General features: G+C 41.2%; 1 protein-coding gene across 18 annotated transcripts in view; it reads right to left on the bottom strand.

Annotated features, from left to right (window-relative positions):
- TJP1 (tight junction protein 1) overlaps positions 1-26,184 on the bottom strand; it is a gene marked incomplete at its 5' end in the record, with an annotated part of 330,702 nt that overhangs the window by 112,426 nt on the left and 192,092 nt on the right. For 2 of the 18 annotated variants that reach the window (XM_079914045.1, XM_079914046.1), the window contains one exon: positions 4,031-4,546. The exons of 12 other annotated variants lie outside the window; for them this stretch is intronic. In XM_079914045.1, coding sequence (XP_079770171.1) covers positions 4,031-4,057 — 27 coding nt within the window. Of the gene's footprint in view, positions 1-4,030; positions 4,547-26,184 lie in introns of those variants that run through there. 4 more of the 18 variants (XM_079914058.1, XM_079914049.1, XM_079914048.1 and 1 more) reach the window with 2 other exon arrangements.

Genomic DNA, 26,184 nt, shown 5'->3' with positions numbered 1-26,184 from the left:
CTAATGGAGCTGTCCTAAAATGAACTTAAGAGTTATAAATGCAGTCAGGATTATCAACCAAGCACATAAATGACAGGTTTAACCACAAGCATCTACCATGTCAAACACACTAACATAAAAAATTAAGTCTTTACCTTAAATACTATAAAAATATTTCTAGTGAAAAACATTGTACAAATTTGGCAGGTAAAGAAAAATATTACTACAGTGAAGCCCAATAAACGTTGGCACACACAATTAGTGAATTCTCATAAAGCACAGTGAGTTTTTAATTTACCTTTAAAGCAGTATGAAGCGAATACCAATCACTAAGTACCAAAATTAAAACTACGTCATAACAGCCACTGAGGACACAATTCCTATCTATAAGGACTAATTTTGTAATTAGTTTTGTTCATTTAGCTTTATTCTACAGTTTTTAACTTTCAAATGTTAAGCTGTTAAGGAAAGTTCATTGTGCCTTATTTGATAACTATAAATCAATTCCTAAGAAGTGCTGTAAATAATTTCCATACTAAACTACATTATAATTTTAAAAATAATCAACCAGGCGAAAAAAATTCTGTTCCTGAGACAAATGGAAACTTTTAAGCAGCAAAATCAAATAAGCATACAGTACAATGTTACATTTTATTGCTTCCTCTGAAGTGAAACAGCTTAAAAATCCAGAAGCCACTGTACTTGCTTCAGCCACTTTCTGTGATTCAACAAATGGAAATGTTCCCAATTATTCATATCATTTTCTTACATAACTAAACAATTCCTTGGTGAGACAGAGAACCGCCCTCAAATTCCTGTTTTCAACTTTTGAATCATTTCATATCAGGTACACTAGTTAATTCTGTTTGCAAATTCAGATGTATATCTGAACTTTTCCTTTATTACTTAAGTTAATATCATGCACTGAGAAGCCCTTTCCAATTTAAGTATTTATTTTTTAAAAGCATCCTATACTTTCTTCTAGTATTTTATGATTTATCTTCTTTGCACTTTTTCAAACATTTCATTTGGACTTTTTTGGGGGGGGGCCCTAAAAATTTCTTTTTTTTTTTTTAAAGAGGATAACCAACAGTCCCAGCACTATTTATTGAATAATCCATCCTTTCTCCAGTAATCTTCCATGTTATTTTTATCATGCAGTCTCAATTCTCCCTCTTGCTGGCTAGGTGAATTTAGGCAAGTTACTTTATCTCTCTGTGTTTCAATCTCCTCATCCATAAACTGGGGAATAACAGTAGTACTCACTTCATATGGATACTGAGAACTACATCAGTTAATTCATGTTAAGCACTTAGAACAATAGCTGACACACATTAAATGCTGACGATCATAATCACTAAAACCTCATAAACACACAGATGTTTCTGGACTCTGTGATTCCAATGTCTATTCCTGAGCTAAAAGACTGCCTCAAATTACTTTGAATTTATAACACATTAGGTTTTCTAATAAAGTATTCTTTTTCCAAAAATTTCATGGCTATCATCCATTTATTTTATCAGATAAACTTTCTCATCAGTATGTCAAGTTTTCTACAATACTGCACTGGAATTCTATTTGGAATTGTGTTAACATTTATACACCAACTCTAGGAAATTTGGTATATTCTACAAAAGTCACTCTCCCCCAGTCAGAGAGTATATTTTCTCATCTCGTTTACTGAGGTTTTATGTCCTTTAAAATTAGGTAAGTTACCAACAATTGTTATATTTATTCCTAGGTACAACCGTTTTGGAGAAAGATTTAGTGGCGTATATCAGAATTTTAAATGCACATACCCTTTGACCCAGAAATTCCACTTTTAAGAATATGACATACAGTAATACTATATAAATGCAGATATAAAAATATAAGGCTACTTATTACAATAAAATCCTGGAAACAAATTAAATGTCTATCAGTAAGGCAATAATGACCTGCAGCATATTCATGGGATGGAAGAATATTCAACCATTACAAAGAATATAGAATCAAAGGTACTGGTTTCGAGAAGAGTTCTACAAACTATTATGCTAAAAGCAATAAAAGCAAGCTGCAAAATTAATGTCTTCACTTTTTAACTGGGAAGTGGAGGAAACAAAAATATACATACAGTATTGAGTACACAGCCTGGTTCTTATTAAGCATTTTAATCACCTTACAAAATTAAACGTGACTTGGTTGGTTGAATACTATTTCATTTCATCTATCTTTTACAGCCTGCCTTGCTCTACATAAGATTTAATGGTGGCCCCATAACACAGCATTTCAGAAAAGTAAGCTTTCAACTGACATTCTACTCATAAATATTTAAGAATGCAAACGTCCCTAAAATGTAGTGTTTAACTAGGGATATTTTTCAATATGCCATAAAATCTCAACACCATGATTCAGGAGAAAATGTATGACTCCTTCTAAATCATCATTTTACCATGGCAATCTATTGAAAACTTACTTCTCTCCATACATGAAATAACCTTTTTAGAGTGTGTGGTCTTGTATATTAAGTGCCAGAGATCACAGTGCAGGAACACAGTGACATTCTCTGTAATACGGCAACGAAGCCTTTCCTCCCAAGAAAAGTAAATAATGAAAGCTTATTTTAAAATCATGCAAAATTCTGCCTTTTATTCTAAATCTTTAGATTGTGCTTAATCAGTGTACGGTCAAAAAGGTACACATGAAAGTTTTCTTGTACACATACAAGTTTTCTTAAAGAGAGAACACTAAATTCCTTAGAAGACTTTATTCACTACTAAATGTATCCGCTAACTTCTGCCAGCCAGAAAACAAGGTCTTGAGATCAGAAACTCCAGGGCCTTATTATACCTGGTCCGAGATACTATGAATAAACATTTCAAACAGAAAAACAAACAAAAAAAATCAAACCAGTACCTGCGTAAGCACTTTGATACTGTTTCAAGTAATGAATTGATTTTTAAGGGAGAAGATTTTTACTCTTCACATTTCTCTATTCCCGCAATCGTTTAAAAGAGCAGGTACTATTTTATGGTGAAAAAGGTTAAAATGTACAAAAGGAGAGGAGAATATTAACTGATTTTTAAGAACTTCAGGGAACTTCCTTGGTGGTTCAGTGGTTAAGAATCTGCCTACCAATGCAGGGGACACGGGTTTGAGCCCTGGTCCGGGAAGATCCCACATGCCGCGGAGCAACTAAGCCCGTGGGTCACAACTACTGAGCCTGCGCTCTAGAGCCTGCAAGCCACAACTACTGAGCCCACGTGCCTAGAGCCTGTGCTCCCTAACCAGAGAATCCACCGCAATGAGAAGCCCGCGCACCGCAACAAAGACCCAATGCAGTCAAAAATTTTAAAAAATAAATAAATGTATTTTAAAAAAAAGAACTTCAGCTTTTTGATGTCATATACGAATTGGTTTGAAAGCACTGAGAAAATGGCATAATACTTCAAAGCACATGGAAAAATTGATAAGAAAAAGTGTTACTTTTTTGAGGAAACCACACGTCTTTGCCAATTTTTATTGTTTAGAGTTCATCTAATTGTCCATTTTTAAGGTTATTTTGTGGTACTTCTGAAAGTTTAATTCAAACTAAACTATTAAAAACTGTTAAGAGATTAGTTTTTTCAATGTTTCCGTAAGTAAATAAAAGAGTTAAAACAACAAAAATCCAGCCTACTCCACACGGGCTGAGTGTTTGCCGTCCCAATGTCTTGTCGCGGGCGCGCGCATACCAGCGACAGTGACATCAGATCGAAACCACACGGTTTCGCCAGGGACCAACCACTCCCGCAAAGACAGCAGCCGCCGCCCACCGGGGTGGCTCCGGCCCGACCTCCGCTCCCCGCGCCCGGCTTCCCGGCGGGACCTGTTGCGCGTTCCCGCCCGCCCTGCTCCCTCCCCGAGCAGGCATGAGCCGGGGACTGCCAGCGACGCCGCCGCGATGCACCTGCCTGGGCCCCAGCCGTCCCCACCCCCGGCCAGCCGCCCGCTCCTCGGGCCCCGGCCCGGCAGCCAGCCCGCGGGAGGAGGGAGACGGGCCCCCGGCGGGACGGGCCCCCGAAGCGCTCACCTTGGCGGCCGCGGCCCTGGCGGACATCTTGTCTCTCCGGTGCCACAAGACGCTCCTCGGACCCGAGACTCCTCGCCGCCAGCCACCGGCTCCTCACGCAGCTGCCCAGATAAACATCTCCCGGGAGCGAGCGGGGCGGGGGCGCCGGAGAGGCCCGGCCCACGGGGAGGGGACTCAACTAGGACAAAAGTCCGCGCCGCGCCAGCCCCGCCCGGGGCTCCCCGCGGGGCGCGCCCGGCCGGCACCTCCCTCCGAGCGCGGCGGCCGCAGCCCCGCCACCGGCACGGGCCCGCCCGCTCAACGCGCGGCAGCACCGAGCCCTCCGCGGCCCGCCCGCCGTCTCCCTGCGAGCCGCTTCCGCATGTAACTTCCCAGGAACGAGCCGCAACGACGGGACGTGGCGTCGGCGGGCTGAGCCGGCGCCGGCAACCACGGACGGCCACGCAAACCTGCCAACCCGACCCGGCCCACTGAGCATGCCCGGCCGGGGGGCGGGGCCAGGGCCAGGGTAGGGCCAAGCGCGGGAGGCGGGGCCGAGGCGGGGGCGGGGCCACGAGGGCGAGGGGCGAGCGGCTGGTCAGCTTCCTGTCCGGACGCGACCCCTGTTGCGGAAGGAAAAGCCCAGTTTCCGAAGTAGCTTGGAGACGGAGTTTCCTGTTTGTTCGCATCACGGGTCCGGCGGAAAGCGGCCCCCAGGAGCGAGCCTCCGTGTATCCAGCCTTTGCGACTTGAACAGAGACACACCTGGCCGCGGCCCCCGCCGCTCGCCTGCCTAGGCCTCGCTGTGAAGTGCGTCCTGGCTGTCGTTGTGGACGGATCGACTGCCCCGCGGACACTGGTCACGGGCACCAGGGGGCTCACGCACACGAGGCCTCGATATAGACCCAACACCCCCTTCTCCAGCCAGTACAGACAGGGATCCCAAAAGCATATTTTTGGCATAAAAAATGTTGAAATTCTTAGTGGCGAGAGAAGGGGAGGCGCCCAGCAGAAAAGGCTGCTGTCCGGCTGATCAGCCCGCTGTGCAAACGCCCTCGCTAGACACCAAGTATTTAAGAAACCTTTCCCGCCTTCATTATTCTACACTCTGTAAAATGTAAAGCTCTTCACAAATGTCAGGAATTCTTAGTAACATTAAATGGTAAGCTCCTGAAAAGTACCTAGTATAGTGCCATAAAAGGTACACGAGAAACAGAAAAAAGCAGAAACATCAGGTTTTAAACGATGATTTTCTCTAGAATTCAAACTGTATGAAAAGACCTAATTTACCGTAACCAAGAAATATCTGTATATCATACATAAATATCAATTAAAATTTCAAAGTAAAATACCATACATTTTGCAACCTGAAGCTATGGAACTAGAAAAAAACATTCTGCAAATCAAACCCTTATTCCTTCCTTTTTTTTCCCCATGCACAGAAATGGTTACAGTCTCTTTTGTTTTAAAGTCATGTTGGATGTAACTTTTGTTTTTGGACAAAGTATTATTTATTCTTTTAGGAACTGTAATTAAAATTTCCTTATGAACAAATGCTATTTTTTTTAAATTGTGGTGATATTTTTTTATTTGAAAAGGTGGCTGTGGAAGACCTTCCACATTATCTTTATTAGTCTTCCCATTTAATAAGATGTGCAATCAGCATGACCTGCCTAGAACTAGACATCGTACCTTTAACAGACCTAAACCTAGAAATGTTATCTACAAATGCACTGAGACCTTTCCTCTTTCCTCATTTGTCACTCTTCATCAAGCCTACCGTATGTAAGTTACATGCTAGATTACATAATGATCTGTCAAAGATCTAATACATCTGATGGCAATTTTAGTTTATTTTCCTTTTGGCATGGTTTTAAAAATAATGAAATCAAGCAAGAAATTTAACCTTGAGAATACTATGCTTTAAAAATTACATTGATAAAAATATTTCAAAGAATAATGGTATACTTTAAATTTTTTTCAATGGTAGTTATAATATCTAAATTAAGCTGTACGAATGGGAGAAAATATCTGCAAATGAAGCAACTGACAAAGGATCAATCGCCAAAATTTACAAGCAGCTCATGCAGCTCAATAACAAAAAACCAAACAACCCAATCCAAAAATGGGCAGAAGACCTAAATAGACATTTCTCCAAAGAAGATATACAGATTGCCAACAAACACATGAAAGGATGCTCAACATCACTAATCATCAGAGAAATGCAAATCCAAACTACAATGAGGTATCACCTCACACCAGTCAGAATGGCCATCATCAAAAAATCTGCAAACAATAAATGCTGGAGAGAGTGTGGAGAAAAAGGAACCCTCTTGCACTGTTGGTGGGAATGTAAATTAATACAGCCACTATGGAGAACAGTACGGAGGTTCTTTAAAAAACTAAAAATAAAACTACCATACGACCCAGCAATCCCACTACTGGGCATATACCCTGAGAAAACCATAATTCAAAGAGTCATGTACCGCAATGTTCATTGCAGCTCTATTTACAATAGCCAGGACATGGAAGCAACCTAAGTGTCCATCGACAGATGAATGGATAAATAAGATGTGGCACATATATACAATGGAATATTACTCAGCCATAAAAAGAAACAAAATTGAGTTATTTGTAGTGAGGTGGATGGACCTAGAGTCTGTCATACAGAGTGAAGTAAGTCAGAAAGAGAAAAACAAATACCAGATGCTAACACATATATATGGAATCTTAAAAAAAAAAAAAAAAAAACGGTTCTGAAGAACCTAGGGGTAGGACAGGAATAAAGACGCAGATGTAGAGAATGGCCTTGGGAACACGGGAAGGGGGAAGGGTAAGCTGGGACGAAGTGAGAGAGTGGCATGGACATATATACACTACCAAATGTGGAATATCTAGCTAGTGGGAAGCAGCCACAACGTACAGAGAGATCAGTTCGGTGCTTTGTGACCACCTAGAGGGGTGGGATAGGGAGGATGGCAGGGAGATGCAAGAGGAAGGAGATAATGGGGATACATGTGTATGTATAGCTGACTCACTCTGTTATAAAGCAGAAACTAACACACCATTGTAAAGCAATTATACTCCTATAAAGATGTTAAAAAATTAATTAAGCTGTACAATTTTTTTAATGTACCTCCTTTTCTCTAAAGAATCAAGAGAAAGTTTTTGTCATTTGTAAAAATAAAGGTAAAAGTTAGTTGTCAAGAATTAAAAGCACATATCCATTCCTACAGTTTATTTCCGGGGAGATGGTTTGATAAGAAGTGGAAAGCATAAAGCATAATCTCAGATAGTTGCCCCTTTAACAATGAAGAGTTTATCCTTTCAACATCAAAAAAAGGTTCACATTATACCACAACTTTAATGCCTACATATGGATGTGATTATAGCTCTTCTAGATCAATTATATGGGAAGAAATACAAGCAAATTTGAGATTCTCATTTAGAATTACAATAAAGTTTAACCAAGAATCTCTTTCGATAGCACAGACTATTTCTGATCATCTAATGCAAACTGAACAGGAAACTAAAAAACCACAACACTTTCAAAGACAACTTCCTGTGGGACTTTTGGTGTCTGTGGCTCAGAATGAAAAAACAGCATGTATGCGAAATCTTTATAAATCTTAGAACCATTTATTAAAACAGCTTTGACCAAATGAACAACTATAACCACACCCACATTTTACATATGTATATTTATCTTTCTGTTACCAAAAAAATCCTTAGAAAAACATAGCTATTTTTAGTATGAGCTGTGAATTTACACATGAACTATAAAGGGGAAGTATGGCACTGTGGCAGAAAGTGAGACAGTCTTGATAATGTCACAAAAGAGACATATATACAAAATACTGGAATTAGGAGAACTTTATCAGAGCACTGTAAAAACAAAATAAAATAAGTAATCCTAATCTCACTCTTATGCCATATTTTTAAACATTCTATAAACTGCTTCCAAATTTTCCTCTGCCGATAAGAGTCATATAACACTGTTAAATAGGAAAAAGTTTTTTAAGGCTCATAAAGTTTCTAGATTTCAAAGACCAGTAAAATTTCACAAAAACAAAAGAAACAAAAAAACCCACTTTAGGGGTACAATACAGAATGACCAACTTTTAATCTTATTTTATTTTGCAAAGTAAAGAACATTTAAAAACAAACATTATGAACTGTACACACTTAAAGATGTTTAAAATGGTACATTTTATATAGATTTTTGCCAGAATAAAAAAAAATACCAAAAGAATGCTACTTATCACCAACATCATTTCGTTTTTTTAAAGAACGTAGAAACACTAAAAACAAGTCATTTTTTATTCAGTTCAAAATAAAGAACAGTCCTTCCTAAGAAGAGTTCCTCCTAAGGAAGAGTGGCGCCATCCTTCCTCTGACCATGGCAAGGTAGAGCTTTCTCTTTTTAGGGTCGTGAATGTCACACAACCAGGCTGACTAGAAAGTTCATAATTCCGTGGACTCCATGACTCCAGCTGGACTGGAGGGAGCAGTCTGCCCCTCCTTCACAGCTCCTGTTTCCCACTTCTACCCTCTCCTAATGACCCCTCAAAGACCTCCTCCCCAGCCCAAGCAGATAATCCATAGAGAAAACAGAAATTGAGGAATGGAAACTCCCTTCCCTTCCTGCCAAATATGACACACCTATCCTAACATTGGCTTTTCTTCTCTTTCCCTCCCCCCTGGGCAGGGAATCCCATCTGGGGGCCTGGCCCTATCAGCCAAGTTCTCTGGCCATCATCTTTGTCCTCTCTCAGCTAAAGGATTCTACCTCTCAGAATTCAAGCTTCTCCTAGTTTCTCCCATCTTAAAAACGGAGGGAAAAAACAAAAACAAAAGCCCCTGACTCCACCCAGGCTACCTTCAAAGGTGTGCCAGCAGTGCAGCTGTACAACCCGGCGCTCAGAAGCCCCTGCACTTGGGGTTTAATGCTCTGAATCTGAATGATTTTCGCTTTGGATTTGTATTTTGTAAGTGAAGGTGGACAGAGCGCACGCTGGGGTCCTGTGGTCTCAGCTCACACTGGTCCTGGCTCCTGTGGCCTCTGGGGCGGGGCTCCAGGCTGCCTGCTCCCAGGACTCCTGAAGACTGGCCTGTTCCTCCCTCCCTGACAGGGATGGGCGAGGGCTGGGTACCACAGCATCCTGGGTGGGGCAAGAGTCCAGACAGGCAGTGCTGTTTCCCACCTTGGTAGGGGGAGCCTCTCTCTCAGCTCCCACTCGGGTACCAAGCCTTCGCGGCCTGGAGGTTTAAGGATCCCTGGTGGTTGCCGTCTGCTGTGGGCTGCAGCAGCAGGCCAGGAGCTCAATCCCCCCAGACCCTGTGCCCAGCTAGGGCATCTTGGTCAGGCAGCTTGTGAGAAGGGGGTTCTGCTAGGCCCAGCAGGCAAGTGGGACCCCCAGGGCCTTGGAGGGTCTTCTGGTTGTGAGTATCCCAGGCCCAGGGGTGCTCCCCCTGCCTGTGGGTCTCTGCTTGGGAGTGGGGTCCTCTCTCCTCCCAACCTTTCTGAGTTTGCTTGTGCTTGTCTCTTCTGGCTGGCTTGAGGGACAACTCCAGGGAAAAGCCATGAAATATCAATTGTATAATTCAACTAATTCCTCATACGAGTTAAATGTTCTGATCTTTGCATTTAAAACTAGCCTGAGGGGGCTCCCTGGTGGCGCAGTGGTTGAGAGTCCGCCTGCCGATGCAGGGGACACTGGTTCGTGCCCCGGTCTGGGAGGATCCCACATGCCTCGGAGCGGCTGGGCCCGTGAGCCATGGCCGCTGAGCCTGCGCGTCCAGAGCCTGTGCTCCGCAACGGAAGAGGCCACAACAGTGAGAGGCCCAAGTACTGGAAAAAAAAAAAAAAAAAAACTAGCCTGAGGGCTTTCCTGGTGGCGCAGTGGTTGAGAGTCCGCCTGCGGATGCAGGGGACGTGGGTTCGTGCCCCAGTCCAGGAGGATCACACATGCCGTGGAGCGGCTGGGCCCGTGAGCCATGGCCGCTGAGCCTGCGCGTCCGGAGTCTGTGCTCCGCAACGGTAGAGGCCACAGCAGTGAGAGGCCCGCGTACCGCAAAAAAAAAAAAAAAAAAACTAGCCTGATATAAAAATAAATGGAAAAATTATATGTACTGTTAATGACACTTTTTTCTGCTTTTTGAGCAAAGGGTTCCACATTTTCATTCTGCACTGGATCCCACAAGTGGCACAGGCAGCTTCGAGTCCAGCCCCTCTAGACAGTGTTCTACCGGTTCATGATGAGCTTCCCGAGAGTTCTCTCACCTCTGGGTCTCTCTGTTGTCAATGCCTGCCCTGGGCTCTTGGCATTCTTTCTTTTCCCCCTTAATTTCACAACTAATACAGGGGTACATTCCTCCTGTAAAAGACTCAAGCAATAGGTATTTTTTAAAAGTCCAACTGGCCTACATCCCCCATTTCCACTACCCAGGAATACTGGTATTTAAATCTAACTAGAGAGTGATATCCAAATGGCCTTTTTTTTTTTTTCGGTACGCGGGCCTCTCACTGTTGTGGCCTCTCCCATTGCGGAGCACAGGCTCCGGACGCGCAGGCTCAGCGGCCATGGCTCACGGGCCCAGCCGCTCCGCGGCATCTGGGATCTTCCCGGACCGGGGCCGAACCCGTGTCCCCTGCATCGGCAAGCGGACTCTCAACCACTGCGCCACCAGGAAAGCCCCAAATGGCTTTTTTTGATTGAAGTATATGCTTATTTAAAATAAAAATGCTAAACTGATACTGTTGACTTGCCAACCAAGAATATTAGATCAACCTATCCTGTTTCCCCCACCCATATGAACGCTTGATATTAATCATACATTTTTGCCTGTCTGGCAGACAAAAACAGTATATTACTTGACATTTATTCATTTACCCCCTTTTTTCTGTTAGGTTATTTATCTTACTGCTTTGTTGAAGTTCTCTAAGGATCCCTTTGTATTTAATGCATTCTAAGACTTTTTAGTCTGCTGCCTGTGTGTGTGAGTGTGTATGTGTATACGAAATAAAATTTCTTTTGGAATAATTTTAGCTTTACAGAAGAGTTGAAAAGATAGTACAAAGACTTCCTTTATACTTTTCACCCAGGTTCCCCTAATGTCAACATTTTATATAACTATGGTAGATTTGTTAAAAACCAAAAAAATTAACAATGTTACAACATTATTAACAGAAGTACATCAAGTTCTGCCCGTTTTCTCTCTTTAATTTCTCTGATATTCTTCCAATTTTGCCAAGCCTCCTCCTTTCCAAATCTTATGAAAACTATTTTGGCCATGTCCATTTTGAGCCTCTAGAATTTCTTAAGTTCAAGTCTGTGAACATGACTATGAATGAGGCAGAGGGTAAATTAAAAAGTCACAGAGGGGCTTCCCTGGTGGCGCAGTGGTTGAGAGTCTGCTTGCCAATGCAGGGGACACGGGTTCGTGCCCCGGTCCGGGAAGATCCCACATGCCACGGAGCGGCTGGGCCTGTGCGTCCGGAGCCTGTGCTCCGCAACGGGAGAGGCCACAACAGTGAGAGGCCTGCGTACCGCAAAAAAAAAAAAAAAAAAAAAAATCACAAAGGACAACACTCAGGGCACACCTGGAGTTTCATGGTTCTTATTATAGTCAAGGAACTTATTTTCTCAGACTCATCATTGTAAAAGAACTTCTGTGAGATATTTTCTCAGCCTCAAACAATAAATGGAGATCAGAAGAAATCTTTCTATCCCACTTTAGTTTGGCATCTGTCTTTCCCAGATGGCAGGGAGTACCAAACTCATTGGATTAAAAAAAAACAACCAGATATATTCCTTAACAGAAGCTAAACAGTCTGGTCTCCCAAAGTACAATGTTTGGATTTTGTTTACAGTTTATGCATGTGTAAAACCTTTACAATAGTAGTCTTTTAAAACAAATAATAAACATAAAATGTAGAAAAGTTAGTGTAACTCCACTGAAAAAGAGGTAAATATATTTTTATATTTAACATAATTTTAAAAGGGAGTAAAATATATACATATATTTGCAAAATAAACAAATAAAAGGAATTGCCTTTAGAGGAGGGAGAGACATCAATAATCTGAGACTTTTCTAGACAGACTCGATATTATAGTTTTGACTTTGGAAACAAAAATGTTTTGCATATTTTTAAAAAAATGAAATCAAGAAGAAAAAAGGCATCTGTAAATACTGGGGTGAGAAAATAAACACTACTTTCGTGCCCTAACCATACAAAGAAAAGAACTGTTCCCAATGACTTGTCCAAAGTGCTTTGACTGTATTCTCAGTGGAATATCTTCTAAGGAAAAGGGCACTGCAGAGAAATCTTAAATTTCATCCAGTAGTCTGTTAGTAATAATATCAACATTATTATTTTGAAACTTTTATCTACGTGTGTGTGCACATTAATATAAAACTGACATACTCATTAGTGTATTAACTAATATATAGAAATTAGCTGTTTTATATATGTATTAATACATTAGTATATTTAATATTTATTAGTATTATTAACATACAATAATTTACAATATTAGCATTATCACATTATGTGTATAACAGTTTCAAAGTTAAATGTAAATATACAACAGTTTCAAAGTAATAATGTTAATATTATTAGCATTAGTATATGCTAGTAATGCTAAATTATAATATATGTTTTCACACTAGTTATATATTAGTTAATATATCAATATATATTAGTGTATGTTAACACAGTTAGGAACCAAAATTTTCCACTGAAAAGAGAAAAAAGCATAAAATTGAAGAAGTTAAATAAAAATTTTGCAATTCTAATTTAAGTTAAAAAATCAGTATAACAACTTTAAAAATATACTTAAGAGAAAAAGAAACATATATATGTATCTATATGTTCCAGGACCCTTGGAGATACCAAAATTCGAGGATGCTCAAGTCCCTTATGTAGTATTTGCATATAACCTATGCACATCTTCCCATACACTTGAAACCATCTCTAGATTACTTATAATACCTAATACAATGTAACTGCTATGTAAATAGTTGCCAGTGTGCAGCAAATTCAAATTTTGCTTTTTGGAAATTTCTGGAATTTTTTTTCCAAATATTTTCAATCTGCAGTTTGTTGAATCCATAGATGCAGAGTCCACAGATACAGAGGGCTGACTATATATATATATATATATATATATATATATATATATATATACACACACACACATATATATATGTTTCCCAGCTCTTGCCATCGAAAGGACTAGAAATAATAAAAACTCAATAGCATTGAGCCCAACCAGTGCCCATACTGTAATCTCCAGCCAGGAATGGCTGATTACAGGTCTGGAGCAAGAAACATACAAGATAATCCTGGGATATACTGTGCCAGAAAGCAAGGAAATTCTCAAAGAATAATGGATCAAAAGGTGAGAGAAGCGACCAAGTAGCTTCCACTGGCCAAAGATGAAACAATTTGAGCCTCAAAAAAAAAAAAAATGCGATTGAAACACACTGAATATTGAAAACCCATGAATTCATAATACAAGCATACCTCGTGTTATTATACTTTGCAGGTATTACATTTTTTTATAAATTGAAGGTCTGTGGCAACCCTGCATTGAAGGTCTGTGGCAACCCTCCATTGTCAGATGGTTAGCATTTTTTATCAATCAAGCATTTTTTAATTAAGGTATGCACATTCTTTTTTCAGACATAATGTTATTATTGCACATTAACAGACTACAGTATAGTGCAAACATAATTTTTATATGCATTGGGAAATCAAAAAAATTCATTTGACTTGCTCTAGTGTGATACTTGCTTTATTGCAGTGGTCTGGATTAGAACCTGCCATATCTCTGAGGTCTAGCTGTAATATCAAAAAAGAGAGTAAATAAGCAAGAGAGGCCCCCAAACAACTACGTATTGAGTAGCTCTAGCTATAACTCAGGTACCAACTCCTTATGCTCTAAGCTGTCAATTAAAAGGAAAGAATATATATTCTGTCTGGATATTATTGCAGATAACCAAATGACTCTAACTGGTGAGGGAAAGTTCCTTATGAAAGAAACTCCACCTAATAAATCTGGAAGGAATGACGGAATTAGGAAATCATCGTCTTGTAACACTGAAATAACAGATTCGGGTACTGATCATCAAAGGATCAACCCACCCATCACTGTTATAGCATTATTGAAAGCAAGACAAGCCAACACTGATGCCTCTGTGTGATGCGACTGGAAGCACACAACCCTCTCTACAAAGGACACCTGCCCCAAGAGTGGCACCTGAATGAAATTCACCTATAGGGAGACTTCCACAAACAGAAATACAAGAGCTGGAGATGCACCTTAAATGACTCCACGAGGAAGCAGACAGACAAACGCAGAATGTGGGAGGTTCTATACACTATATAGAACTATACTATACTATTCCTATAGTATATAGGAAAACTCAGCCAGTTTTCAAAACAAATTAATAGGAAAAAAGAAAAGAAAAGCAAGTTGGGACTGCTATGGACCTTATGTGGATGGAATCCTTTTCAAATCTACCTATTGTAAAAAGACATTTTTGAGACAATTGGGGAAATTTAATTATGGACTAAGTGCTAGATGATACCAAGATATGATCATGGCATGTGGCCACATAAGTAAGGTATCCTTTTTGAGGAGATGCATATTGAAACATGCAGAGCTGAAACAGCACCATGTTTGGGACTTGCTTTAAAATACTTCAGCAAAGAGAAAAATTTAAAAATACAGGCAAAAAAAAAAGCAGCAAAATATTGAAAATTGTTGAATCCAGGTGATGGGCATATAAGAGGTTTAATGTATCATTCTTTTTACTTTAGGGTATGTTTGAATGTTGGTGTACATTTGAAATTTGTTATCATGGAAATCAATAAAAACAGAAATATTCCCATCAGCAAAGGTAGGGAGATGACAAATAATTGTCAGAAATTCTTGCCATCCCTGTTTGGATGCCCCATTGCAATGTGACAGAGCAGCTCTTCTCAACAAGAGGTAGAGTCTTTCTTTTCAACCTCCTGAATCTGGGTAGCAGCATGACTTGTTTTAAAGGGCAAACATGACACAAGCAGAAGCCTGAAAAGCACTTGGGCATCAGGGCTTGCTGTCTCTTGCTGCTGAGGACCCTGCAACCTCCAGGGGAAGAAGCCCAGGTTAGCCTGCTGGAGAGGTCACATGGAAAGGAAACAAGATGCTCTGGCTGAAAGTCTGCCAACCTCCAGAGACATGAGCAAGGGAATTCTAGACCATCCAGTCCCAGCCAAGCCACAAACTGACGGCACCAACCTAAGTGAGCCCAGGCAAGTCTAGCAAAAGAACCACTTAGCTGACCCGAGCCCAAACTGCCAGCCCATAGAACCATGATGATTTTTTTTTTTTTTTTTTTTTTTGCGGTACGCGGACCCTCTCACTGTTGTGGCCTCTCCCGTTGCGGAGCACAGGCTCCGGACGCGCAGGCTCAGCGGCCACAGCTCACGGGCCCAGCCGCTCCGTGGCATGTGGGATCCTCCCGGACCGGGGCACGAACCTGTGTCCCCTGCATCGGCAGGCGGACTCTCAACCACTGTGCCAGCAGGGAAGCCCTAGAACCATGATTATTTTTAAAGATGCTTAGTATTGGGGTGGTTTGTTACACTGCAAGGACAAACTGATATGTAAGGCTAAACCTATAGGAGTACTACACAAACACATGAAAAAGATTAGCTTCTTAGTACTGTGGGGTACGTGGCATGTGCTCTGTAAGTGTATCTGAATGGGAATTCCACATCGCTAGAAAATGATATATATAGAAACTGCTCTAAAGGCAAGAAGGCTTAGGTAGACTGCCTCCCTTTGTATGTATAATAAGGGCTATAAAACCAAGTAGTCTCTCCACTGATAAAGGCAGGTGTGACCGATAAACGTAGAACTTTCTGTTTTCTTCTAAGGACTAAAAAGGTCTGGCTCTGCCCCCTGGTCACCTATGATCAGACACTACACAATAGCCTTTGGGATTGCTGGCAGACGGCCCCGCCTGTCTCCTCTGACACAATTCTGCAACCCAAGTAGCCAGTACATAGAGAGAGCATACACTCTCCTGTCAGAGTCTGGCTGACCCGCTCTCCCCTAAGGGCCGCGCTGGGGCTACCCAGCACCCAGGAACACATCTGGGACACTTTCCAACAGGGCATATTTCACCCTGTGGACCCTAAGGACCCTAAACAAATCATGTTTCCTCTTTACGACAGATGTTCGCCAGCAGATGCTGGATTCAGACATAAGGATTAATTAGAGAGTGTTTAGGGTGCCACAGACAAACTAAACCAAAGTCACTGAGGTGCATAGTGATGTTTTAGCTAAGGTATTTTTTCACTAAAACAAAATATTAAAGGATTTTAAATTGACTGATCAATTTAGCTGAATCACATAGCTTTAAAATAATCTTTGTAAGGATTCTGTAGCTCATCTTAGTATCATTAGCAAAATACTGTACTTGTAAAAGAAAAATTCAACATAGTTAAATATTTCTCCATAATACTAGCTATTTATTTGGAAATATTTGAAAGTTAATTTGATACTTTAACTTTTGATGAATATGGCTACTTTCAGTACATTAGAATTACTTTTCACACAAATGCCACCCACATTTACATGCTAATTTATCCAGTCTCTTCATTTATATTTTTCAAGGTGCAGTATAATTTTTCGTAAGTACATTTTTTAAAGCACAAGAATCTTATAAGTAAATGACCATATTTTATACTATTCTGAATTAGCAAACTATTATTTAGTAAATGTTGCAAAAGCCTTTTTGGACTATGGGCTTGGAATTAACATTATTCAACAAGGTTTAATGATACAAAAAGATGGTATTGGGGAAGAATGGACTTTAAAAACTAAAAAATAAATAAGTAAATAAATTGGTGGCAGCTTCATTATTTGTGGAACTAAACTTAAAGGGGACAAATGAAAACTTGAGGCTGAGCTGAAGGTACAACAGAAACTAAGGGCAGCAGGCTGATCCCTCACTTGAGGGAGCGCTTCTGAGCTCCTGCTCCTGGCAGTTCTACCTTCTCTTTTTGAAAGGACCACACACAGAGCTAGGAAAAGCCGTTAGATTCATTATCTTTCTACTGAAAACCAAAATAAATGTTCTCTTTGGTTAACAAAGTGTGGACACACATGGTGAAGGCATCAGAAAGAACACGATGGAAATATCTGGGAAAGGTCTTCTGGGACTAAAGTTTCCTCATCTACACAATAGTGGGGGAGGGCCGTTAGGGGTGGGGTAACCCGGAGGGATTGATGTGTGGGTGGGGATGGGCTGGGTTAATTCTCAGACCCTTTCCAGCCATAACTTTCAGTGATCTGAAGAGTCAAAAGCTGAAGATCTTTTTCATCCCTGAAGCTATGAGTCCACTGTGGGATGTGGTTATTCATAGGTCTTACAAGTTTTGGAAAGATACATATTATAAAACCATATAATTTGTTTCTATGAAAAGCTAACTTTAAACAAGTTTAATTTTAAATGTGATTAATATTTCCATGAGAGTACCTTTATGAAAATGAAAAGTTTTATAAAAGCTGGGCAAATTAAAAAACATGTAAAAATCCAGCTTAACTTAAATCTGTGTGGGAGAGTGTGTATGTTTTGAAAGGGTGTGGCTTCCTGACTGGATTGTTTGGAAACATTCTGACAAAGCCAAATTCACTTCTCTGATATCCTGAAGGCAGCAACGGAACTGGCACCTAAAATAGCACAAAAGACCATATTCCTATACACATAATCAATTTAAGTCAACTGAGAACTGTGATTTTAAAAAGATTTCTAATCTGTATTCTCCTAATTCCTTTTCAGAGATAGTCTACACCAGGGGTCCCCAACCCCTGAGCTGCAGACAGGTATGGGTCCTTGGCCTGTTAGGAACCCGGCTGCACAGCAGGAGGTGAGCGGCAGGCAAGCAAGGGAAGCTTCATCTGCCACTCCCCATCAGTCGCATTACCCCTGAACCATCCCCCCACACCCCTTCCATGGAAAAATTACCTTCCACGAAACTGGTCCCTGGTGCCAAAAAGGTTGGGGACCTCTGGTCTACACAATAAACCGGATTGGAAAATTTAGCAACACTTTGCATGCTTTTCACTCATTCACTCATTCATTCATTAACTCACATCTATTCAACAAATATTTATACATCTCTTTATTTTTTACAAACATTTATACATCTCTTAGTATATGCCAGAAACAATGTCTTCTAATGTTTTTCCCAATTTTTCTTTTTCATACTCCTTTACTCTCACTTCTGCTTTTGTTAGGTATGATGCCATATTCCGATTACTCAAGAATACATTTAATGGGACTTCCCTGGTGGTCCACTGGTTAAGAATCCACCTTCCAACGCAGGGGACGCAGGTTCGATCCCTGGTCAGGGAACTAAGATGCCGAGGGGTAAATAAGCCCACACGCCACAACTAGAAAGTCCATGCACTGCAACTACTGAGCCTGCATGCTCTACAGCCCACGAGCCACAACTAGAGAGAAGCCCATGCATCGCAAAGAAAGATCTGCATGCCGCACCCAAGACCCAACTCAGCCAATAAATAAATAAATAAATAAATATACAAATAAATAAATATTTTAAAAAAAGAATACATTTACAATTGAAGTACAGTTGATTTACAATGTTGTGTTGATTGCTGTACAAACAAATAATATTTTTTTAAAAAAGAAGACGTTTAAAATGTGGTACTAAAATCACAATGCTCTCTTACTGAGGGAAAAACACACACCCCTGGGTCAGCCCCTCATGCTGCGGTATCAGGAGGATTCTTGAGTAGTTTGGTACACTCTACTATCCCCCCTCAAGGGAACTACAGTCCTGGCTGGACTTACTTATGCTTCTTCCACTATTGTTAAGAGAAGTTATTCTTGGGACGACCAACTTTTAGAGAGTCAACCCAGGACACAGCAATATAGACAAAAGACATAATAATATAATATATAATAAGTAACTATACACATGTTACTGCTTTAACATAAAAAATTAGGTGCTGATGGAAATTGTATTATTCTGCATTATTTCCCTTTCTATTACATAAATGTTATTATTTAAATAAAACAACACTAGAACTAGTTAATAGTGTTAATCAGTAGTAATTAATAGGACTAATTAAATAATGTGTGAGAAAATATAACAATATTTTTTAATGTTTCTGTCCTCTGATACAGCACTGTAACTCTTTTTAAATTATTTATTAGATATTTAAATTTTGTAGGCTTTATACTGTGTACTTTTAAGATATACGAATGTAAGACTTCTTAAAAGGAAAATATAAATACAAGGCTAAACAGATATTCCTTATATTTAACCACCACCACCACACACAGAAATATCCTGTTCCTTTCTGCTCCATGATACAGTAGGGTATTTTTACTCTTTCTGTTTCCTTTCCCCATAATACCTGTCTGAACCGCCTGCAGCTGCTGAGATACCCCTCTTCTCTTCCTGTGGTGGCAACAATGAACACAGTCACATGAAAAATTCACTCTGACTTGCCGCTCTGCCTTTGTCAGGCCCACAGGACAATGATGCCTGGTGTCAGTCCAGTGCGATGATATCAAGCTAAACATCCTCTCAACAAAAACATTTCAGCGCGGAGTAGTTACAATTTTATTTACTAGCAAGAGCAGGTTTTTAGACTTGTGGGAATTCATTTCAACCCTTCCAAAACCATCCATCCACTTTGTATCTACAGGCTGGTTTGTTAATCAGGTCGTCTGCACCTATAACTTCATCAAATAAGCTACATCTAAAAGATCCACTGTTTTATAAAACTCTTCATTTTGAAATAATTACAGATTCAAAAGAAGCTGCAAAGAAATGTACAGGGAAGCCCCGTGTTCCCTTCACCCAGCCTTCCCTGAGGTCAGCAATGAATACAACTCAGTATCACTCTGATACCAAAAATGCACACTGGGACAATCCAAAGACTGTATTTAGATTTCACGAGCTGTACGTACGCTCGTGCACGCGTGCCTGCACGCCTACACCACTTGTATAACCACACACAGCAGCCCCCACTCACACACTCTGTCTTCCCCACAGGGCTCCCTCCTGTCAGCCCTTTATAGCCACACCCGTCCGGTCCCCCCATCCCCTAACCTGGCAACTACTAATCTGTTCTCCATCTCTATAATTACATTACTTCATGAATATTAGATAAACGGAATAACATAGTATGTAACCTTTTGGAATTGGCTTTTTTCACTCGGCACGATTTCCCTGAGGTTTCTACAAGCTGTTGCATGTACCAAGGGCTCCTCCCTCCTTAGTGCTGAGCAGTGTCCCACTGTATGGATGGATCACAGTCTGTTCAACCATCACCCACTGAAGGACATCTGAGGAATTTCCAATTCTTGGCTGTCATGGATAAAACTGCTATGAGTATCTGTGTACCAATCCCTGCATGAAAATAACTCTTCATTTCTCTGGGATAAATGCCCAAGAATTCAAATGCTGAGTCTCTATGGTGAATCCACTTTTAGTTTTGAAAGGAACTGCCCAACTATTTTCCAGAGAAGCTGTACCATGTTACATTCCTCCCAGCAATGAATGAGGGCTCCAGTGTCTCTTCATCCTTGATGTTATCACTATGTTTCATTTTAGCCATTCTGATAGGTGTGTGATGATATCTCATGTGGTTTTAATTTGCGTTTCCCTAATGGCTAATGATGCTGAACGGCTTTTCATGTGCTTTTTTAAATTTAAATTTTTATTTTTATTTACTTATTTGGCTGCATTCGGTCTTAGCTGCAGGATCTTCCTTGCGGCATGTGGGATCTTTCATTGTGGCATACAGGATCTTTCATTGCGGCACACGGGCTCCAGAGCGCACAGGCTCAGTAGTTGGGGCGCGCAGGCTCTAGAGCGCACAGGCTTAGTTGCCCAGCAGCATGTGGGATCTTAGTTCCCTGACCAGGAATCGAACCTGCATCCCTTGCATTGGAAGGAAGATTCTTAACCACTGGGCCACCAGGGAAGTCCCTCACGTGCCTTTTCCTTTTTTGGTCGCACCATGCAGCTTGTGGGATCTTAGTTCCTGACCAGGAGTTGAACCGGGCCCTCGGAAGTGAAAGCAGGGAGTCCTAACCACTGGACCTCCAGGAAATTCACCCATTTTCTCATCAAATTGTTTTTTTACTGTTGTTTTGAGAGTTCCTCATACAGTCTAAATACAAGCAGTTTGTTGGATGCATGGTTTGCAAATATTTTTTCCCAGTAAATAGCTTGTCTTTTCAGCCTTATGGATCACACTTTTGGTGTCCTCAGCCCTGTTCTAAGTCCTGAAGATTTTCTTTTATGTTGTTTTCTAGAAATTCTATAGTTTTACGTTTTACATTTAAGCTTGTCTATCATTTTTAAACCATCTGAATGGACAAGTTACACCTCTCTCTCAGAGAAAATAGTTTTAAAGCAAAGATGTAATTTGAACTTGTGAGATCAAAGTTTTAGTTTAGTTGAGAAAGTTGCCCTTTTCTGATGACTTATAAAAAAATTTTAAGCAATCATTTCAAAAAACGAGTCATTTTCTCACCATACGAGTTTTTACCTCAACTAAACATAACAGCAAACAACTCAGGTACAGTCGCTCCATCCTTTTCTAGGCTTCTTATACATCATCAAAGACCATTAAGCAGTTCTAAAGAAAGAGCATACAAATGTCTGTTTTACTGTACCTCTTTTCTCCATTCTCATCTTCAATGTATTTCCAAATTAGAGAAGGACATTCTTTCTGTCCTGCACTTTGAAAATATGATTTTATGACAGGGCAATATTTTAACATCATTTGATGGCTGAGAACTACGATAGCCATTTTGTAGGCACATGTGCTAAGGAGGCTATCTCCTTCCATTTCTATAAATTCAAACATCTCATTAGGTGCTTCTAAACATTTTGAGGAAGCTGAAGAGCGACCAAACACTTGTATTATGAAAGTATCGCAGGTAAATCTTTTTTACCTCATACACAACACTCTTAAAAAGATTTACCTGCGATACTCTCATAATACAAGTGTTTGGTCGCTCTTCAGCTTCCTCAGAGTGCTGTGTATGAGGCGTGCAGGCATTTACTAGGTAAGATCATTTCAGTTTCTTTGGTAATAAGTTTATAGACTAACTGGGATTTCCAAAATTTACATTTGCACTGCCTGCTGAATAGGCCGATGGATAAGCAAAGTAGGACAAGATATCAACAATCTTGTACAGTCTGTTTACTGAGATCTCATTAAAACCTTCATAGAAATGAAGATGATCTGAAACTTCAATTTTCCAATCAAAACACCTAATAGCTGGGCAGAACATTTTTGCTGCCCTGATCTGATGCATCACTTGACATACTGTAGACGCAGGATGGTGGATGAGCCCTGACAGAATCAGCTCTACGCCATAAGGGCCCAACACATCTGGAATCAAGATTTCCTCTCTTTTTTTTGGCCCACATGGCACTTTATTGCAACCTCTGAATCAGGAAATATAACTTTACTCAGTTCCACAGAGTAACAGGGGAATAAATCCGTGATGCATTCCTATGGTATGCCCAAGATTATTCCATGCCAGTTATTTTCATTTGAGTATTGGTGTCTTTGGGGGAGATGAAAAAACTTTTGATTGATTCAGAAATATATATATGTATATACTTGCCTATCTCAGCCCAAGTTCATGAGATCCGGTGTCCCTGTGTTCTCACCCTGCCCCTCCTGATGCCCTATTCCAATTCTGCTCTGTGTATTGCACGTTACCTCTGTTTGATCATCCCGCTCCCTGATCCAGTCCTCCTGATCCTGATGCATCCCTCCATCTGTCGTTAAAACATCACAGTCATTCAGCCTTCTTTTTCAGTGAGGTCTGGGCCAAACTGTCTCCGCTATTGTAATCGTATTCATCTTAATTATCTGACTCCTTAGAAAACATGATCAGAATGTTCACAATGTTAACATTTTAACCATCCCTATCTTGACACAAAGCACAACAGTCAGACAACAGTCTGAGTCAAAGCCGGATTCTTTAACGCTCGTGGTTGCAATGGCCTTAATTACACACTTAAGTCTCCTTGCTCGCTGAGGAAACAATGGGTGATGCTTTACTGTGACCTGCAAATCATGGATGCCATCAGAGGTCAGGGTAAAAAGAGTGACAACAACCGCAGAAGGCAAATAATCCACGCAGGACCCAAGAGACACTAAAATGGCATTGTTTCCAGCCCATATTTGGGGCGCCACCTTATGGGCTTTGTAGTTTTCCCCAACCTTCAGTACCCATCACCAGAAGCCGGGGTGTTTCGTGTCCCAGGGAGTCGTTTCGTGGGACACAGGATCTTCAGTGCTAGAATTAGGACACTCCTCGCTAAGGAAGTCAGTTAGTCCCCCCACCGATACTGTAGAAGAGCCTTCTAGAGGGCCCTAGACCAGGACGGCCCCGCTCACTGGCTCCAGTCAGACCTTTCCTGTGCTCATCGTAGAGGACCGGGGGAGAGGTTTCAGAGAGCAGATAAATGGGCATGTCTCCTTCTCTTCCTCCTTCTCAGCCACATCCCCACTTCATTCTTAGTCCAGAAGTTAAAACTGGTCCCAGAAAGGAAGAGGCAGAGATCAGAGGGGCAAACTATAAACTTGGAAGGCGCAGTGTGCAGATTCCTCCAGACATTTCTACTCAATGCACAGAGAAAAGTCGCACGCAGTAGCCGCATCGTGAATACAAAGCAGCCTTCTCCATCATCCACTAATGTTTCCTTATTAGGTGCCATTCACTACTCTACACGTTTGGGATACAAGAAAGAATCTACAGTCTAGAGAAGGAGACGCTATAAGAGATAAGAACCAGAGAGCGCGGGCTAAGAGCAGGTCGGGGCAAGGGAAGCAGAGAAGAGAAGGGAGGTTTGCTTGGGTGGAGGCTTCGGGGAAGGCGTCCCTAGGAGATGGCTTGAGGGGGAGGGTAAACATGTGAAACAGAAAACCATGGACCCAAGAATAAGAGTTCCTGCATTTCAAAGTCCCTGAAGTACCCTTCAAAGGGTACCACCGGTTTGAGGGCTGCTCTTCCAAAAACAGGACACTGGCATTTCCCGTGAGCAGCAAGAAGAACCCACCAAGGGTAGATGTGACTGCCTATGATTGACAAGAAGGGGAAGCAAGCCTGGCACCAACCCCACCAGCCTGGAAGGCTGGGTTTCCACCGTGATGGTCAGGGGCTGAGCCCCAGTCTGGGCTGAAGTTTAGTCTGGCGAGTCCATGACAAAAAGCTTACCAAGCAGAAGGGCAGAGGGAAAATATTTCAGCAAAACTATTTAACTCACTGAAAATAATTTATATCTGTGTACAAACAACCTGCTGATTAAAATTGATCCTTAACTGCTCATCAAAAGGAGGTCCACCCTTCAGGACCTATACTTTGCAACACTTAGTTACCATTAAATTGGAGTTACAGTATCAGCAAAATAGAAAAAGGCTGCATTTCTTTATATGCTATAATTTTACTTTCTTGACTAATTCCAACTTTCTCTGTGCTCAATTAGTCTGACTTAGTGATGTTTTGTCATGTATAAGCTGTAAAGTCCTGACTTGTCTTTCAACTTTCCAGCCAGAAGTAGCAGGATTAGTAAATTCTTCAGATTTTTTAAAAAGGTCAAATTTTCTTTACTAATTTTAAATGACTGTAAGCTCTTGGGAAAATAATTATTTATCATCAAAAATACAATCTATATTCTTCTTGACCTCAACTTAGCTATGACTGAGAATCAAATTTGAGTTTGTGGTCTCTGTCTTATAATGTCCAGAATGCACTGTACATAATAAAGTTGGGTTCATCTGGGGCTTCCAAAGCCCAGAGACCCATTAAGAGTTCCCATAAATAAGGACATTTCTAGAGGTGGAGGGTATAAAGCAAGGTTTTCTGATCTTCTGGTAAACTTTTAACTGGGAAGCCCAACTTTAGGTTATTTTATTTTGAGAGAGGGATGAAAATTTTAGCAAGTTGTAGCTTCCCAACATAAGTATAGAAGGGAGACTGAATGCATGATCACAAGTGCAAATCTCTGACAAGGAAGTTAGGAAGAACCACTCTGCTGTTCCCTTAACACCTGCTGCCCACAGCAAAAAGAATAATCAGTTTTCTTAAGTCACACATTTCTCTGCCATGTGTGAGAAGAAAATTTCACTTCTGAAATGCTAAATTAATGTGTGGTTTCCAGCGAGCAAAGTTGCATAACGGTCCTGGCTTTGCCAGACACATGCTGTGTATGTGTGGACAAATTGCCCAACTTCTCTAAGCCACACTGTTCTTCTCAATAAAGGTGGTAATAGTCACTGCTTTTTATAAGCTGATGCCATGAGGAAGGATTAAATGAGCTCATGTATGAGAGAGTCCACCGGCACTCAATAAACATCTGCTCATTTCTTTAAGAATTATTCTTTGCTTTGTTCTTAATTTTGACATGCTACTTGCTATTTACTGATGTTCTTATTTTTCATTTTTGTATCAGTGTAAAGTCAGAAGAGTCAAGCAACCATTCTAAGGATGACACGAGTTATTTTCTAGACCCAGTTCAGTGATCAACCATCTGTTACACTCTACATGCTGAGGACTCAGCCATGGACAGCAGACAAGAAGTCCTTCCCCCACATAGCTTCTACTGCAGTGGAGAAACAGAAACAGATAAATAAGAAAAATATGCAAAATGTTAGACATAGTAAATGCAAGTGAAGAAGACTGGGGAATCCATGAGGAAGGCAGGGGACAGCTGGATCTGTGGATTCAGGAAGGTCTCATGAAGAAGGCGACACCTGAGCACGGGGAGTGAGCCCTGCACACGCTGTGGAAGACCCTCCAGGTGGAAGGGGTGGCACTGCAAGGTCTCTGCGGAAGGACGGGAGGGGACTCAGTGTGTCAGAAGCAGCAGGAGGCCAGTGGCTGGAGCAGAGGAGAGGAGACGGAGCCGACAGGGAAGTGAAGGGTGGGGCATGCTGGCCAGCAGGCTTTCCCTGTGTTGGATGCAGGCCTGCTCAGGAATTTGATGGGGTGACAACGGAGCCACTGTTTGACAGAAATGCTCTGCTGCTGTGCAGAGAACGAAGGGAGAGAGCAACAGGGGAGGCAGGGAAGCCAGCCAGGGGCACCCACAGGGGCCTGGACCCACA

The sequence above is a fragment of the Stenella coeruleoalba genome (genome assembly GCF_951394435.1).
Source record: "Stenella coeruleoalba genome assembly, chromosome: 2".
In the NCBI taxonomy this organism is placed as follows: domain Eukaryota; kingdom Metazoa; phylum Chordata; class Mammalia; order Artiodactyla; family Delphinidae; genus Stenella; species Stenella coeruleoalba.
The sequence above is the reverse complement of the archived record's forward strand: the minus strand, read 5'-3'. Positions and strand labels throughout refer to the sequence as shown.